The sequence below is a fragment of the Maylandia zebra genome, linkage group LG9 (genome assembly GCF_041146795.1).
Source record: "Maylandia zebra isolate NMK-2024a linkage group LG9, Mzebra_GT3a, whole genome shotgun sequence".
Lineage (NCBI taxonomy): Eukaryota > Metazoa > Chordata > Actinopteri > Cichliformes > Cichlidae > Maylandia > Maylandia zebra.
Genome location: NC_135175.1, coordinates 35,173,231 through 35,189,508, shown reverse-complemented (window position 1 = coordinate 35,189,508; position 16,278 = coordinate 35,173,231). Strand labels below are relative to the sequence as shown.

At 43.0% G+C, this 16,278-nt stretch overlaps 1 protein-coding gene across 1 annotated transcript in view; it reads left to right on the top strand.

Moving 5' to 3' along the window:
* The window catches only part of LOC101467375 (sodium channel protein type 3 subunit alpha), a 262,766-nt gene that overhangs the window by 193,721 nt on the left and 52,767 nt on the right, over positions 1 to 16,278 (top strand). Inside the window, exon 22 of the mRNA XM_024803636.2 lies at positions 211 to 398. Within this exon, the coding sequence (XP_024659404.2) occupies positions 211 to 398 (188 nt within the window). The remainder of the gene's footprint in view (positions 1 to 210; positions 399 to 16,278) is intronic.

Below are 16,278 nucleotides of genomic sequence, written 5' to 3'. Positions count from 1 at the left end.
AGTTCATTTTATTGAACTTCTTAGAGAGATCTTCTAAGTCTTAGACTGTTACGCGGCCCCGCTGTCTGACCATCTACGGCCTTGAGTTTGGATTTTCTAAACTGTTTAGAAATCAACTTTCATAAAAAATCAAATAAAACAAATCCTGCAGAAAGGTAGGGATAAAAATATTTCCATTAGTTCATCCATCCATCTTTTTCTTCATCCCAGGGCGTCACGTGGAGAAGTACGTGGTGCCGGAGGATGACAGCTACATGACGAATCCCAACCTGACCATCAGCGTCCCCATCGCCCCCGGAGAGTCGGACGTAGAGTTCCCAGAGGAGGAAGAGGATGGGGAGGGAGAGGAGGAGCAGACTGAGGGTTCTGAGGAAGAAGAGGAGGAGGAGAGGGAGGAGGTAGGGAGGAGAACTGACTCTGTGCTGAGCCAACTGAGGTTTTCTGGTTCACACACACACACACACACACACACACACACACACACACACACACACACACACACACACACCTGTGTGTGACGTAAGAAGCTCAGGTGTGAGGATGAGTCAGCTGCTGTTCCCCCCCGAGGTTACCTTCTAACAACTGGCTGTCTGTCGGCTGGTCTGTCTTCAGGTCAGTTCATTAACCCTTACAGGTGCACCGCTGTCTACCACTCAACACTTACAGCTCATCTTAAAAAGCCAGACTTACATACTTAAGTAAATGCACAACAACATATATTTAACTAATATTCTTTTCCATGCATTTCATTGTTTTTTTTATCCGAAGGACGCTGATTCAGCTGAATTTGACCCATCTGTGCTGTAACAAGCTTCAGCTGGTTTTTAACCGGTGCTCGTGGAAATGATGTTGTGTTACTGTAACTGTTTCACTGGTGCCAAGTCTGTAAATTTACAGTTTTCTAATGTCCAGCAGGGGGCGACTTCTGTGCTTAGAAAATGAAGTCTTGCTGTGTAAAAGTTGGTGGTAAAAACACACAAATTCTGACTTCAGTGAACACTCATGTTTATGGTTTAAAGATTTATTCAACACATCACGATATTTATCTTGTATGTCATGGTCCCCGATTATGCTGGGCTTACACTGTGCGATTTTTTCAGTCGCGTTATTCAGCTCCTACTCAAACTGTACGATTTACTCGCAGGGGTTAGAAGTTCATAGGTCACGATGCAGGGTCTCACACTATACGGCCCGATGCTCTGATGCGACCTGAGTGCTCACACTGTGCGTCCATGAAATGAAGGTTATAACAGAAAATCTGTCGCTCGCGCTCTCTCTCTGTCTTTCACTCACACAGACACACCACCACCATCAACTTTGCTAAATTGCTAATGGAAAACATTGATCAGCTGTGATTGAGCAGCATGTAGATCCAACTATTTTCACGGTTGTTGTGGTCGTGATAATTTTGTGAGGCCACATCGAAAAGGCTCGGATGAGCTTTCCAAAGTTCTACAAGTTGTGCCTCCATCGCTTGTGTCCAGATCACACGCTGCACTGCTGTGCTGCGCCGTCTTTTTCGCTGACATTTGTGTTTGCGCGTGCGCAGTGTGGCAAACTGCGGTGACACCCTCACGACCAAGCGATTGATGATCGGGAGCTGGTCGTGAGGTGTCAATCGCTTCTCGTTACCCCACGTATACTACACGATGCACGACGCACGATGAAGGCCAAAATCGGGCCGATCGCCAAAACGATCGCACGACTCAAAAATCGGCTCAAAATGGGCCAAAAATCGCACAGTGTGAGCCCAGCATTAGGGTCAGAAAGGAGCGTAAAGCAGGGAATGATTTACAGTGCGATGTACAAGTTGCGTACGGACAGCGCCCTCTTTTGAGCCATCCCAAGATATTTATCATACTAAAATGATTTTTTTTAAAACATCAAGAGGCAAACAGCAAGAACTGCTCACCTAGCGCACCAAACTGGGACTTCAGGAAACAGTGGTCATCTTTTATTTACAGTTTATGGCTCAGACCCCTCCTACTGGGAAAAATGTGTAACTGCAAATATGACTACAAGTAATATAATAACAACAGTCGCTTAAAACACCTGTGCTGATTAAAGTTAAGTAGACAAAGCCACACACAAAAGTATGAGTTATCCTTTCTTTCTCCTTATGAAGTGAAACATTTGTACTTTGTGCAAAACTTTACCTTTTCCCGTCTTTCAGGTAGAGCGCTGCACAAAAGCCTGGCGTAACATCCTGAGTCACGTGAAACGATTATTAGAAGAAATATTCACAGTTACTTAAAAGTATTCCATTATAAGTTACACAGAAAAAAGCAGAAGCACTGACCAGGCAGCAGATTTATTGGATTATTAAAACTTAAAGTGCTAAAGTGTTTCCAGAGGAAATGTGAATTTACTTGATGAAACACTAATAAAAAGGTTGTAAGCTTTGATCAGTGCTGCTGCCTCCAGTCAATAACGTGCGTAATGATTGATCTGAGCATGTGCAGACCATTTTTACCACGGCTCATGTGCTGCTTTCATGTGTTGTTTTCATCTTCTAATTATCCCGTGCAGGCTCGATGTCACTTTTCAGCTCGACTAATCTGTGCAGCGCGTCTGCGGCGGCTCAGCTGCTGGCAGCACGCTCAGCCCAGCAGCTGCCATCTCATCGTTTCTGCTGAGTAAAGCCGAGCGTCCTCCCAGTACGTTAGCATGCAGTGAAGACTTTACTGCTATTAGTTATAGGCAGTTTAATAAAAACGTGGCTGCAGTCCAAGAGCACTTTGGACGGCACATAAATCCCAGCTGACCTGGAACTCTCTGAGATTCCCAGTGAGGGCTGAAGCTCACGAGTCCCTATTGTTGAGTCACAACAGCTCAGAGCTTCAAATGCTCTAATAATCGAAATAAGTCAGGCAGGTGCGGCGCTGTTGGCTTATTAGGATTATTACTTTGAGCTCAGCTGTCCTTCATCTTTACTCTGATGAACCGTATGCTCAGTACTGCATGTTACTCCTGTTTGTGTAAGTCATTACATTTGACTCTTCACCAGAGATGGGCAGTAACGCGTTACTTGTAACGCCTTACTGTAATCTGATTACTTTTTTCAAGTAACAAGTAAAGTAAGGGATTACTATTGCGAAAACGGTAATTAGATTACCGTTACTTTCCCGTAGGAACGCTGCGTTACTGCGTTACTAAAACCGTGATTTTTTTGCAAGAATGTCTCATGACAGTGACGTAAGCGAGTGCGACGTTCGTGACAACAGCTGTGTGCAGATCAACAGTGGATCACATATCGAGTGCAGAGAGAGTATGAGCGTGCAGCGTTTAAAGCGTGGAAGTACTGACCTTACTTTGAGTTTGATTCCATAAAAAGTGACAAAAACATTAGTGTCCATCGTGTGTGGGAAGAAAAATTCTTTTTACAGCGAAAAAACCCCTAAACTTCCGAGCAAGCACTGAGTAGCTACGACGTAATGGGAAACTCACAGAGAAACTCGCGGATTCTTCCACTGACCGCGGCACACCTGCACCAGGGTAAACCTCCGCCTACCCCACTCCTGCTTTACAGGTGAAAATAGAGCAACAGGACCGCTGAGTCTTTGACTTTATTTATTTTCTGCTGTGTTTTACTTGCATCTATTTGAAAGACTGAGTGTAAACACAAAAAATATTTTATTTTATGTGGTGGAATGTGCAGAAAATAGGTTTAAATGTTAAACTAATTTCTTCCAGTCAGAGAATGTTGCATATAATTTAATGTTTGCTTGATGCATAAAGTTAAAAGATTAAAACTAATAAAACAAGTTTTAAAAAAAAGAGACTTTTCCATTTGATTACATTTTGTATGATGGATTATGCAGAAAAAGTAGAATTGGGCTGAAAGATCTATCGCTTTATCACCTCTTCAGGTTGTAAATCGTGTTTTTAAAAAGTAACTAACTAACTAAGTAATTAATTACTTTTGAAAATAAGTAATCAGTAAAGTAACGGGATTACTTTTTTGGGGAAGTAATCAGTAATTAGTTACTGATTACTTTTTTCAAGTAACTTGACCAACACTGCTCTTCACTGTTAAAGGTCAGGTTTAGGTTTGACTACTTTCAAGACGTTTTCCTAAAAAGCTATTACATCACAGCGTGACTGACGTTTGCACTGGAGCATTAATACGATGCAGGAGCATCAAAAACACAGGAAACTGTGTAAGGAAGCACTTTCTTAAAATCAGTTTCATTTCCACAAACTGTTTATCTGCAACTTCTAGCAAACTTTAGCAAGATTTCTGCTCAATATCTGTAAGAATAACTTAAGATGTTCCACAATCTTTCTATTCGCTGCGTGCACGCACAACTACCTCGAGCTGGGATCGCTTTTTTAGGGTCCTTCCTCCAGGCTGGAAATGATGGTGATAGAAGGACATGGAGGGGGAGGGAGGGGGTGAGAAGGAGAACAGGTGCACAACATGATTAAAGAGGAGAGGTGATGATGAACCGAGTCAGCACAAGTGTGTACACACACGCATAGACGCACACAGGCAAACACACATGACACAAATCTGTCATTTCATGTTAGATACAAAGAGAAGAGCGAGGAAACGACGAAACATCTCCTCTTCCCTCTTCTTCCTCTCCTCCTTCCTCGGTACACATACACACACACTAAGAAATTTTAGTTTTATGAGTTTTGTTCCTAAAGGAGATATTACACTGTTTGAAAAATGTGACACAGAGTCGTACAAAGAACTTACAAACACACACAGACACACACGGTGTCTGCGGCTCAGTCGGACTTTTTGTCCTATGAATAGATGAAGTGAGGCAGGACACACACACACACACACAGAGGCACGCAGAGTCTGAATAACTTGCATCACTACCACAGATGCACACACACGCACACTAATATACACCCTTTTAGCACAAACACATCACACACGCAGCACAGCAGAGTGAGAAAAATGCTGGACCATAATGCACTGCCGGAGGCCTCCAATTCTGTCTGAGGGACCCTCTTACTTTGAGTGTGTGTGTGTGTGTGTGTGTGTGTGTGTGTGTGTGTGTGTGTGTGTGTGTGTGTGTGTGTGTGTGTGTGTGTGTGTGTGTGTGTTTCGTCTCAGTCCATCCATTTCAAAGATAATTTTCATAGAAAGAAAAAGGAAGACTGTGTGTTTGTACCGTCTAGTAGTTCGAGATCTCCACATTAACCATTTACTTTCACATCAAGCGCATGTAATCACAGGCTTTTTAAAAAAGGTTGCTTTATTAAAAATCCATAGCTCAGTTCTCTTCACAACATCGGTCTTTTCAAGCTGCCTCATATTGAAAAATAAAGGCCGTGCAGTATTAGAGAGAGAACCTCAACAATCACACGAACTTTGAGCAGCACTTGGCAACAGGGGGAAGGAAAAAAACCCTTTTGACAGGAAGAAATCTCCAATAGAACCGGCCTCAGGGAGGGGCGGCCATTGGTAGCCATGGCTGTAGCTCAGGGTGTTAACATAACACAAGCATGAAAAACAGGTGAGAGTCACTGACTTGTTTACAAGCCCTGAACACGCCTACAAACAGCCGAGTACCAGATCTCCTCTGCTCTGCTCTAGCTTTACAGGATCTCTGTATCCACTGCGTGGTGCAGTAGACATTTAGCCGCGAGGTGAAACATGCAAATACAGCGAGAGCTGCGGCACATGTACACACAGATACACACTGTGACCTAATGTGAAAGGGCAGCATAAATAGAACAAAGCTCAGGAACATATTTCCCCCTAAATCAGCTGCTGTTGAGCCAGAGAGGGGGATGGGGGTGGTGGTGTAAATACATGTATATGTTTGTGAGGACGGGTCTGGGTGAGGGTCCGATCACCATCTGCTGGAGGTTCAGAGGAGCCGTCCAAGCGTCCGAATCTGGTTTTAGAGCAGAATCATTTGGAGGTTAGCGTCGTCCTCACAGAGATGGATACGCTAACGCTGTTTGAGACGGGAGGCTGGATTGGAGGGCGGGACAACAGAAAGAGAGGGACTCAGAGCATCGCTGCTTTCAGAACTCCTTAGCATCAAGCTTTGTTTCCTGTGTGTGTGTGTGTGCGTGCGTGCGTGTGTGTGTGATGCAAGAGGGCTGTTTTCTCTCTCTGCCACTGCTGTAACATCTCATTCCCTTTATTCCTTTTTCTTAATTCACTTGGACATTCAGCAGAAAAGAGAAGAACAGGCACGCACTGATGCATCGTTCCTCGTCTTCCTCCCGTTACCTGTTACTCTGCTTGTCTCATTTCCCCTCAGATCGCCTGAAATCCTCCCAGCTGAATGCGAGCGTTTGTAAACTGAACGGTGCTGACTTACCGTCAGCGAGCTACGACGTGTTTCCTGACGTGACCAACCCTCTTCCCGAACCCCCTGAAATATTTAACAATTACGAGAGACAGAGAAGGAAACAAACACTCTCCAGCTGTGAGGTTTCCATTGTTCTGAGTTTAACAAGCTCGTTGGTTCGTCCACTCTGGTTGTGGGGAGGGATCACCACCATTATAAAATGACCCTGTTTTTTCCAGCATCTCTGTTTTAGAAAGTTTCTTTTTGGGGTTTAATTTGGGGATGGCCGTAGCTCAGCACTTCCTGTAGCACTGTTGTCTTATAATGAACGCGCATCCACACAGGAAGTCCGTTCACCATGCATCCTCAGCAGACATTCTGGGCCCAGGCAACCCTTAAATGTGTTTGTCACCCTCTCATAAGTCAATCAACGGCATCCTTCGTTCTCATTGGTTGTCACTTCTGTCGCTTGCCTCGAATCTGGGATAACTTGAGAAAATGTGGGTTGCATTGCCAGTCACTAAATGCTTGTGCTCACACTCTGGACAGCTCCTTTCTGAATGCTGGTATTAGCTGGTTTCCTTTTGTTTAGAAGAACTTTGGCTAAGATGACCACATAAGTGAAATCATTTCTCTTTGACATCATAAAGATCTCAGAGTAGAAAAAAAATGTAGTAGCCAGTCATTTAGAGCAGTCTGAGGTCTGAGCTTTTGACTGGCAGGGCTCAGACGTAGACTGAGATTGAACTCATTTGAACTGTAACAAGACTTATTTAGCTGGTTTTTCGTGTTGCCAGAGAAACGCTTTGTTTTTGAAAAAGTATTAAAGACATTTCTTTATTGCAACATTTAGTTTGCAACAGATCCATGAGCCAGTCACAGCAGCAGCTTCCCCCTGCCAGGACAGCTCCTCCTGTGAGGCAGAGCTGAGGCAATGCTGGAAGCACTTTATTAGATTAGATGAGTATTGATCTATTCTGCTTGTTTTTAGCTGCAATTTTTTATTCTTGGATCTACTTGGAGTAACTTTGCATGATTTAGCTTTTTTAACTCATCCTGGACCCAAGTGCAACCCCTCAGCTCATCCCCTGTCTGAAAAATAACATTTTACATCCTTTCCCTTTAAGGCTGCCCCACCTTTGGGCCAACTTCCTTCTGATTGGGTGAAAGTTAGGTCTGACATGTTAGGGATCTAGCAGGCAGCAGCATCTCTCTCTCTCTGTGAAGAAACCTTGGAAAGAGTCAGCGTGACAGCTGATATACATCCACTCGACCGCAGCGATGTGTGACTACAATCAGCACAGGGACGTGGATGCTAACCTGCTAATGTTAGCTGCACTCAGCGGCCAATCTGGCGCCTGAGAGTGTGCACACTTCACAAATACAGTTTATGATGCACAGTCTTTGTACAGGTGGTGTTTAACCTGCCCGTTTAATCTGTGCTCGGCTGTTCTGATATTTTTATGCTTTATAATCGAAGAAGCTGGTGTCCTGCAGCATCCCCAATCACCTGCATGCTCAGAATTTATCTGCAGATGAGCGGAGGCAGCGGCGATGTGACGTTGTTCAGCGTCATCACCGACTGTTAGTGTAACTGTGCTTTAAATAACGAGTCTCAGACAAAGCCACACACACTGGGGGTTTGACCATGAGTAATAGACATGGCTGCTGTGTTTTTGTTAAATACGTAATATTTTGACATCTAAATAATTCATGCCGGTGTTGTTTTTGGCAAGCCTTCTTGCTGGCTCAGCAACATGAATGAACAATGATTTTTTATTATGTCAGACAATGCGTGTTGGCCAGCTCGTGACCTAGTTACGCAGTTAAATAATGCACCAGCAAGAAGGTGTTGGTGAGATCTGAACATTAGTCAGCAGCTGGGGTCAGGTGTAGCTCCACGTCGCTCTCTCTGCGATGTGTAGTTAGGCTTAGATGAACATGAGCTGTCAGCGCCGACCGGACCAGTCTGTGGTTTAGTGTCGGGGTCAAGGGCGGGAATCCAGTGATAAGAAGTCATATTATTCCCCGTTTCACTGCAAAAAGAGAATGAATCTGTTTTACTTAATGCCCAGAATGGAAGTAGCGGTTCTTGATCTCTGTCTTTTACACTGTGTTTCATGTTTCATCAAAGCTGTGGACATCTACAAAACCTGCAGTTCTTCCAGTGTCCACTTGAGGCAGGCTCTAAGAATGAGTCAGTCCTGTCCAACTTTAGACTCTATAAAAACACTGTTCTGTACTTCTGTAACGTGTTCCCCAATGGTTCCAATCCCTGCTCAGCCATGACGTGGCATGTTGGCTCAACTTTGACTTGACTTTTATGATTCACACAATACATTTAAAGGAGAACAACTATCATAACCACGTTGTGTGTTCTGACTGTGATATTTAAGATAAAAGTCAGACAGATATGAACCTCGCTGAGAGCAGTAAAGTTAAGCCGGGGATGGAGACAGTGTGATCGGTGTAGCAGTTGCGTAGCAGTCTGTCACTCAGAGCTCGGGTTGCAGGTGGCTGATATCTGTTTGTTTTGCTTTAACACCGACCTCAATCCACAGCTAACACCTCCATATTAACACTGAGCCTGGGTTTACTTATAGAGATTCACAGACCACGTGACTTTTGTGCATTGCTTTGTGGGTACCCGTGGCAACAAAATCAAAACACTGCATCAAGCGCTAGTATTTCCAGCACCGGTTTTAATCCCTACTTGCATTTTATTTGCCCCAAAAACAGTGATGTACAAAACGACGGAGAACACGGCAGCTCCGTACAAAGACAGACTTGACGAAAAGGCAAAACAAAAAAAAGTACGACGAAAAAATCAAAGGAGTGAAAGGGTCAGACCCATACAAGCATACAGAGTGGAGTAAGGACTTTAGCGTGCTGCCCAGCTTTCATCACGCACATATTTACTATTATATGGTCCTAAGTGTGAGTGCATACACTCACAAAATGTTTAGTAACTTCAGATCCCTGCAACAAGCCCAGGTCCAGTTTACTTTGGTGATTTGGACTATTCCATTTCACAGCTGTTGTTACATTTTTGTCCTTTATCTCCTGTACAGGCCAACGCAATCTAATTGTTGTTTCAGGTTGTAGTGTTACACAACATTTTCAGATCTAATAGAAATAAAATGAGTTTCGTAATTCATTCAGTTATTGTCTTTATTCATAACTGGCATTATTGTTTCATTCTATTATAGAATCTTATAAGAAAGATGCAAAATTGTATTCAATGGTGCTTTATTAGCTGCTTCGGTGAAAAACAAATCAACAATGCAAAAAAACATCCAACAACATTGCAAAACAACTTACTGGAAAACAGTTATTCATCACTTGCTTGCTTCAATACAACACTTGGGCACATATATGCAGGACTTTTCGTGGCTGTTTTGATTTCGCTCTCTCTCTTAACCGATCAAATCTGGCTATGGTAGCAGATTTAAACTCTGTCTGACCCAGGTTGATAGAGGGCGCCAGTCTGGATCACATTCCTGCATTTTGTAGGCTGGTTTTCCTACAAAACACAACAAACATTAGCCCGCAAAGCTATAGTGAACAAAGCAGCATAGCGCAACAAATTCAATTCAAATAAAGACTTATTTGTAACCTACATCAACAATTATGTTATGATAAATTACGTAATAACTACAACAGCAGACTTACCTTTGTGGAAATGCTTGGAGCAGACTAACACGTGAGCTGGAGTGTTCTGAAACGTCATATTTGGTCTGCAATCCAGGCCATCCGTCGGCTCTTTGTTAGTTCGGAAACGTGGCTCGAACAATTTTTCTTCAACGACGTAATCCGATAAAAACCGATCACTTTACCCGTCGGCTTCCTGTGGCTGTCATGCGACCGGCTATTGCAGTTAATAATACAACAGCTTCTTGCCATTCTTTGTGTTTCTTTTTATCGCTGTGTGACTGTTTTCATGTGAAAGCCTGCGTGCGCTAGTATCGCCTGCCACTCGTTCCCACAATCCTTTGCGGTTTTACCCCGGAATGACGTCACATTTTCAATCTCTATAGCACCCTCTCCCTCTGTGGGTCTTTCAGGGTGTGTCTCTGTCTTTACAGTCAAAGTGGCGTCTTTCATGTTCAGCTTTAGCAGAACAGTAGAGATTAGCTGCAGATTGTTCTGGCCCGTTTCTTGATGATTCAGAGTCAAGGTTAAAGTTTGGGACGGGCTGATGTAGGCACTCATGAGTCTTTCATGTTCATTAGTTTGACAGAAACGTGTTTTCTCCTGCTGTGTGGTGAGAAGCTCGCAGTCCACAGACTTCCACTCAGGAGACGAGGGTTTGACTTCCAAGTGGGGTTACCATTTTATGATTTTTAACTATTATTTATTATCACTTTCACTCACTCTTTAGCCGGCCTCGAATATCAATAATTGTATAGAGTCTGTTATGTAACCGAATAAAGGCCAAAATTCTTTATTTTAAATGTGCAGCTGCGACAGCTGATCAGTCGTAGTGAAGCTAACAAAGCCACCGCAGCCATTCATCTCCCTCTTGTTACGTCTCTTCCAGCTGTAATTCCTTGTTTTTCCCCTCTGCTGTCGTCCTCTCTCTCTCCTCTGCTACTCTCTATATCTCTCGGCCCATCTCCCCACTCCCGCCAGCTCAGTTGTATGTAATTTATTTCCAGTACACAAACAGCTCACTGTAAATAGAAGCTGTTAAGCCGCTCCGGCACTCCAGTTTTAATAGACCCTTGGTTTGGTTATGTAATGATTAAATAGCTGACCGAGCCTTTAATGGTGTTATAAATCACTGAATGTGGTTTTTTACTGTCTTGTAAAAGATTGGAATCAGCTGGTCGTCATGCCCATGGTCAACAGCTAAGGTCAAAGGTCACCAAAGTGGCAGTCATTGGCAGTTGACCTTTAGATCCTTTTGCTCCGACTGGATGGGAAAGTTTTAAATAATTTAAGAGTGTTATTAAGACGGCATTGTTCTCGCCAAATAAAAGCTCCTGTGATTTATTGTTTGCTTGTGTTTTCTAAGCTCGGTACTTCAGGTACGCAACGGCTGCAGCCTGGATACCATCACGAAGCTTCATAATCATCTGCTGTAAAGCATTCTGGCTCCTTTTATAACACCTCTCGACCTCCCAACGACTCTAATGTCAAAATTGCTCTTGTTTAAAAGCTTCATAATTCAAATGGTCCAAAACATTTCAAGAATGCAGCGAATCCCTGCAGCATCACTGCAGCCTTTTACACGCTCGTCCTAAACAACTCTAAATGAGCTTTACATGTTTCACTGCGGTTAAAATGTAACCGTGTAGATTTGCATAGATCAGCTGCGTACAGGGACACTGCTGCTTTAAAAACAAATTCACATTAGGATGGTGGCAGAGACACAAACACATCTGAGGATTGACACAAAAGCTGAAACTGTCACTGTTGCTTTGGTTTAGGCATAAAAACTCCGTGTCCACGCTGTCATTTGGGCTAAAACAAAGAATCCAAGAAGCCTGACATGTCTGATTTCTCCGAGCTAAAGACCAACACTGTTGTTGGAAAACTATTGAGTGAGCCGCAGCGCGCTTCTTTATTTAGATCATTTAGAAACAGCTCCACCGTCAGGACGCCTGCGAGGCAAACGCTGGAGTCGGACTTTAGGTTAAAGCTCCAGCTCCGTGTTTTCACTCTGTGACTTTACTACAGCAGCTTTGCACAGTTCACACTGATCTCATACTGGGCTTCGATGCAGCCCCTCAGTTCTTCCCACAAAGAGGGTTTGAACTGCAGGTGGGCGGAGCTTCTGTGCCTGAGACGACCATATTAAGGATGTCCTGTCTTTGTGACATCATATAGAGCAGAAAGCAGAAAAAAGATCGCTTGCTGATTGCTTTTCAGTGCACTGATGTCATTTTTTGAAGCTTTGGCCATGTTTGGTCTGAACATCCACCAGTGAAGCAGGAGACAAATAAGCAACATAAGGAAAAGCACGAGTGGACTGAAGCTGGTTGGCTCTTACAGGCATGAATGTAGAAACAGCTGAGCATGTGTGTGACTTTCCTCTGTTTGTGCCAGCTGTACCCTGTCCTCACAGCTGTTTGAGTGTGTGTGCGCGTGTGTGTGCGCGCCCTTAAATGTCAGCTAGTAAAACTCACTGTGACCCCGACTGCTACCACAGTCTCAAGCTGGTGACCTCTGACCCCGGTATAGTTCAGGATCCCCGCCAGCAGATGTCCAGGTGCTGTCTGCAGAGACAGGTGGTGGGAAATGGACGCGGCGGCCTGGCTTTGATTTCTCCTGTCTGTTATGAAATGGCCGACATCAAAACCTCCCGGATTGGGTGTCGATGAGCTCTCGAGCTGCAGCTCTGCAGAGTTACTTCAGAGAAACACAGAAAGGCATCCTCACCCACAGGACCAGCACCGGACATACGGTTTCATCTAAAGAAGCAAAGATCGGTTTTAACTCCTACGTTTTCAAACTTCTGCTGTTGATGTAAAGACACAGGAACCCAGGCGATCATGTGACATGATCCCCACATTAAATCAGTGTATATTAGCTTCGTTTGGGTCCTGGGACTGCCATGCATTGAAAGAAGGGGAATTATGTTCTAGTTTGCTGTCAGTGACTGGTGGAAATGTCATTTTAATAAAGCTCCAGAAGCTTCTACAGCAGCTGCATGAGCAGCACGAAACATGCAGTGATTCTTCAAAGCTTTCTCTGTAAAAAAGGGTTTTTCCTTCTCACCTTCGTTAAGGCTTGTCTGTATTTTCAGTTGTGTTTACCTCACAATATAAAGCACCTTGAGGCAGCTGTTGCTGTGATCTGGTGTTGTACAAATAAAACTGAAGTGAATTGATTAAATTCAATGCATTGAACATGGTCTGCCTTCTCTGTGAAGCATAAACCGTCCTGCCGTATGTCCACGTTCACCCCGACCGGCCAACGCGCCGTGTGTTTCCTGACCTGCTCGCTCAGCTGTTTTCTGCATGTGTGATGTCATTATTTTGTGCTGCAGAAGATGTTTCTCCACTTGGAGCTGCTCATCTGACTAAATGTAAGAGTCTGCACTTCTGCCTGCATCCATCTCTGCTGCCTTCTCGCTTGTTTCCCTCTCTCCGTCTCTCTCTCAGCCTTGTGTAAATATAAAATCTATCTTATGTCTGCATTTGTTGGATTGAAACAAACAAAAGGGCAGACTGCAGGGAACAAACAATGTTGTGTTGGTCCTCGTTAGTAGTGGACATGCCATTCCTCCTGCCTAGTGAAGACGAACAATGCGACACGCTTGGCTTTGCTGATGAATGAATGAAATGTCTTTCACTCTGGCAGCTACCTGCTGAACAAACAACTAAACACTCCATTGTTGTGGATTTTCAATTTATTGTCTATTCAGAGGGTTTCAGACGCATAGACTGTATATAAAAGATGGATTACGCCTCTGTGACATCACCATCGGTTTCAGATTTCTGCCTTTTGAAGCTTTTGTGTTTGGGCTGCCATCTTGTTGAGTTTAAGATAAGAATTCAGTCGTTTGCTTATTTTGGGCTGCAAAATATTTAATTTTGGCCCATAAACTGTTGAACCCCCAAGTGTTTTCCCTGTCACCATCTTGGTATCTAGAAACCACCAGCAGTGCCGGACCGAGGCAGCAGATGATGAGCAAACCCTGGGTTATCCTAATTCTGATTCTAATAAGGAGCATAAGTTGGAGAACTATTATCACATACCTGAAACAGTTAAATGACTGATTCAGAACGGCTGTGAACACAGGAAGCTCGGCGAGGAGACCGGACACAGAAGTCTGAAGAATCCAGTCGCACAAATGCAGCTTAGAGGAAACTCAAACATTATTTTAAATCACGCACTTTGTTCAAAGACACTTTCAAAAGCTGTTTTCCTTTTGTTTGCAAACAATATTTAACTGACAAGAAAATAACTTTTTATTAATATTTAATTATTATTAGAGTACGCTCCACGTCATTATGAAAATTCATAATAAACATTCTTGAAATGCTTTCTTTATTTTACTCGACAGCCAGTTGTTGATCGGATAAAATACTTCAAAATATTTTGCACTGAATTGTAGTGCATGGCAAACTTTATGATATTCTGGACCTTTGTTTGAGGACGTTTCTCTAACTGGGCCTCCTTAAGTTTAATTGAGTATCCCAGGACTACAGGATTTAAAAAAAGGAAAAACTCCAACGCTGTCAGGAAAGCTAAAAGCTCAAAATCAGAACATAACGCTAACAAATATGAAGAGCTCATACAGAAACACGAAATAATCCAGAACACAGAGAGCAGACTACAACAAAATACAGAAGGACAAATAAGAAGAGAACCATCACAGGAAGCCTTTCTGCAGCCAGAGGAATCGCCCCCTGTTGGCCACTAGGAGAATGCAGCTTTAAGTTATTTCCACGTCAGCTTCACTTTTTGTTGTCATTAAATTAATAAAGTGGACAAAAACAAAAGACAAAGCTGCTATCGATGGTCTTTGTTCACTTGTCTTCTTTAACCCTTTAGAGCCGGTCGGAGCGGGCACGCTCTGTTTTGTGTAACTATTTTTAAATCCCGTAGCACTGCAATCACGTGAGCTAGCGCAATAATTTTTTTGCATATGAAACCGGAGAAGTTGTACTTACATCTGATGCCATCAGTTTGTCCTCGGTCACGGTTTCCTTCCACATATAGCTTTGCAAAAACTGCATAAAAAGCACTTGCAGCAACAAAAACATAATATTCCAGAAACACGCTTTGCCGATCCGATCAGCTGTTTGTAACACTTCCTACATTGGAATAGACGTCAGCGCGAACTATTGCATGTCCACCATGACCTGCCCTAAACCGGAAGTGACATCATTTTCACAGAAATGTCGTTTTTTACCATCAGGGCCTTATGAGCCTATACTGGTGTTTTTAAAAGTTATGTTTGACTTTATGACTTTCTGTGTCGTTTCTGGGATGCTGAGGACTCATATTGCACTGCTGGAAATTGTTTATTTTGATGCATATGCTGCTTTTTTGCAAATTTGCACTATAATATTTATTTTTCGTTTTTCCTGCAGTGTATAAAAATTGGTGCATTTCAAAAATAAAACTATGAAGACACTCAAAATAAATTTCCTGTGGTGGGAAACTATTTTGTGCAACTTTTTTGTATTTACAGTTTTCAGGGATAAGCCTCTTAAATTTCTCTAACTAGAAATATATGTTAAAAAAAACGAAAACGATTTTCAATTTTTTTGTAGTTTATTGCACTTTTTTGCAATTTATGTAATTACTATGCACTTAATGCAGACATATTATTAACATTTAGGCTCCAATGGTTGTATTGATGTATATCAACTTGAAATGCTCCCAGAAATGGCTCTACAGCATGTAAAAATATAATATAAGCTCTGGCGGACTTGGTTCTATGGTAGGTCTTAAAGGGTTAAAAGAACATCATCAGAATCTTTCAAATCAGCAGATGTCAGTGATGAATTACAGAAAGCTTTTTCTACTGAGTGAAGACGTGTTAAATAAACCTGCTGATGCACTCAAAGCACAGACGCTTTTCATTAATTGTAATTTTTGTTTTTTATGTACTTGTTCTCTTACTTGGATTACAGTAATCCAATTACACGTGACTCTAATGTTCGTGAATGTGCTGCCTGCTGCTCCTCTCTGGCTCCACAATAGAAACAGCTTATGACTAGAAATACATTTAAACCGCTCATTATAGACGTCAACCGTCAGGAGGTTTTGGCCCAAGGCTGCTGCGTGTGTGTTATATTATATTATCCACTTTATGTGTGCGTCTCTTCACGTGTATGTGTGTGTGTGTGTGTGTGTGTGTGTGTCTGTCAGAGATTAGCCGTGTATTCACGTCTGTTTAGTTTCACCTTTGCATGCGTGTGTGTGTGGCCAAGGCTGGCATTCGTCACAGTGGCTGCTTTCTGTTCCCAGACTCTGAATGTATTCATGAGTTAGCTGTTGACACAGGTAGTTAGCTCACCTGTCCACACACTCACACACACTCACACACACA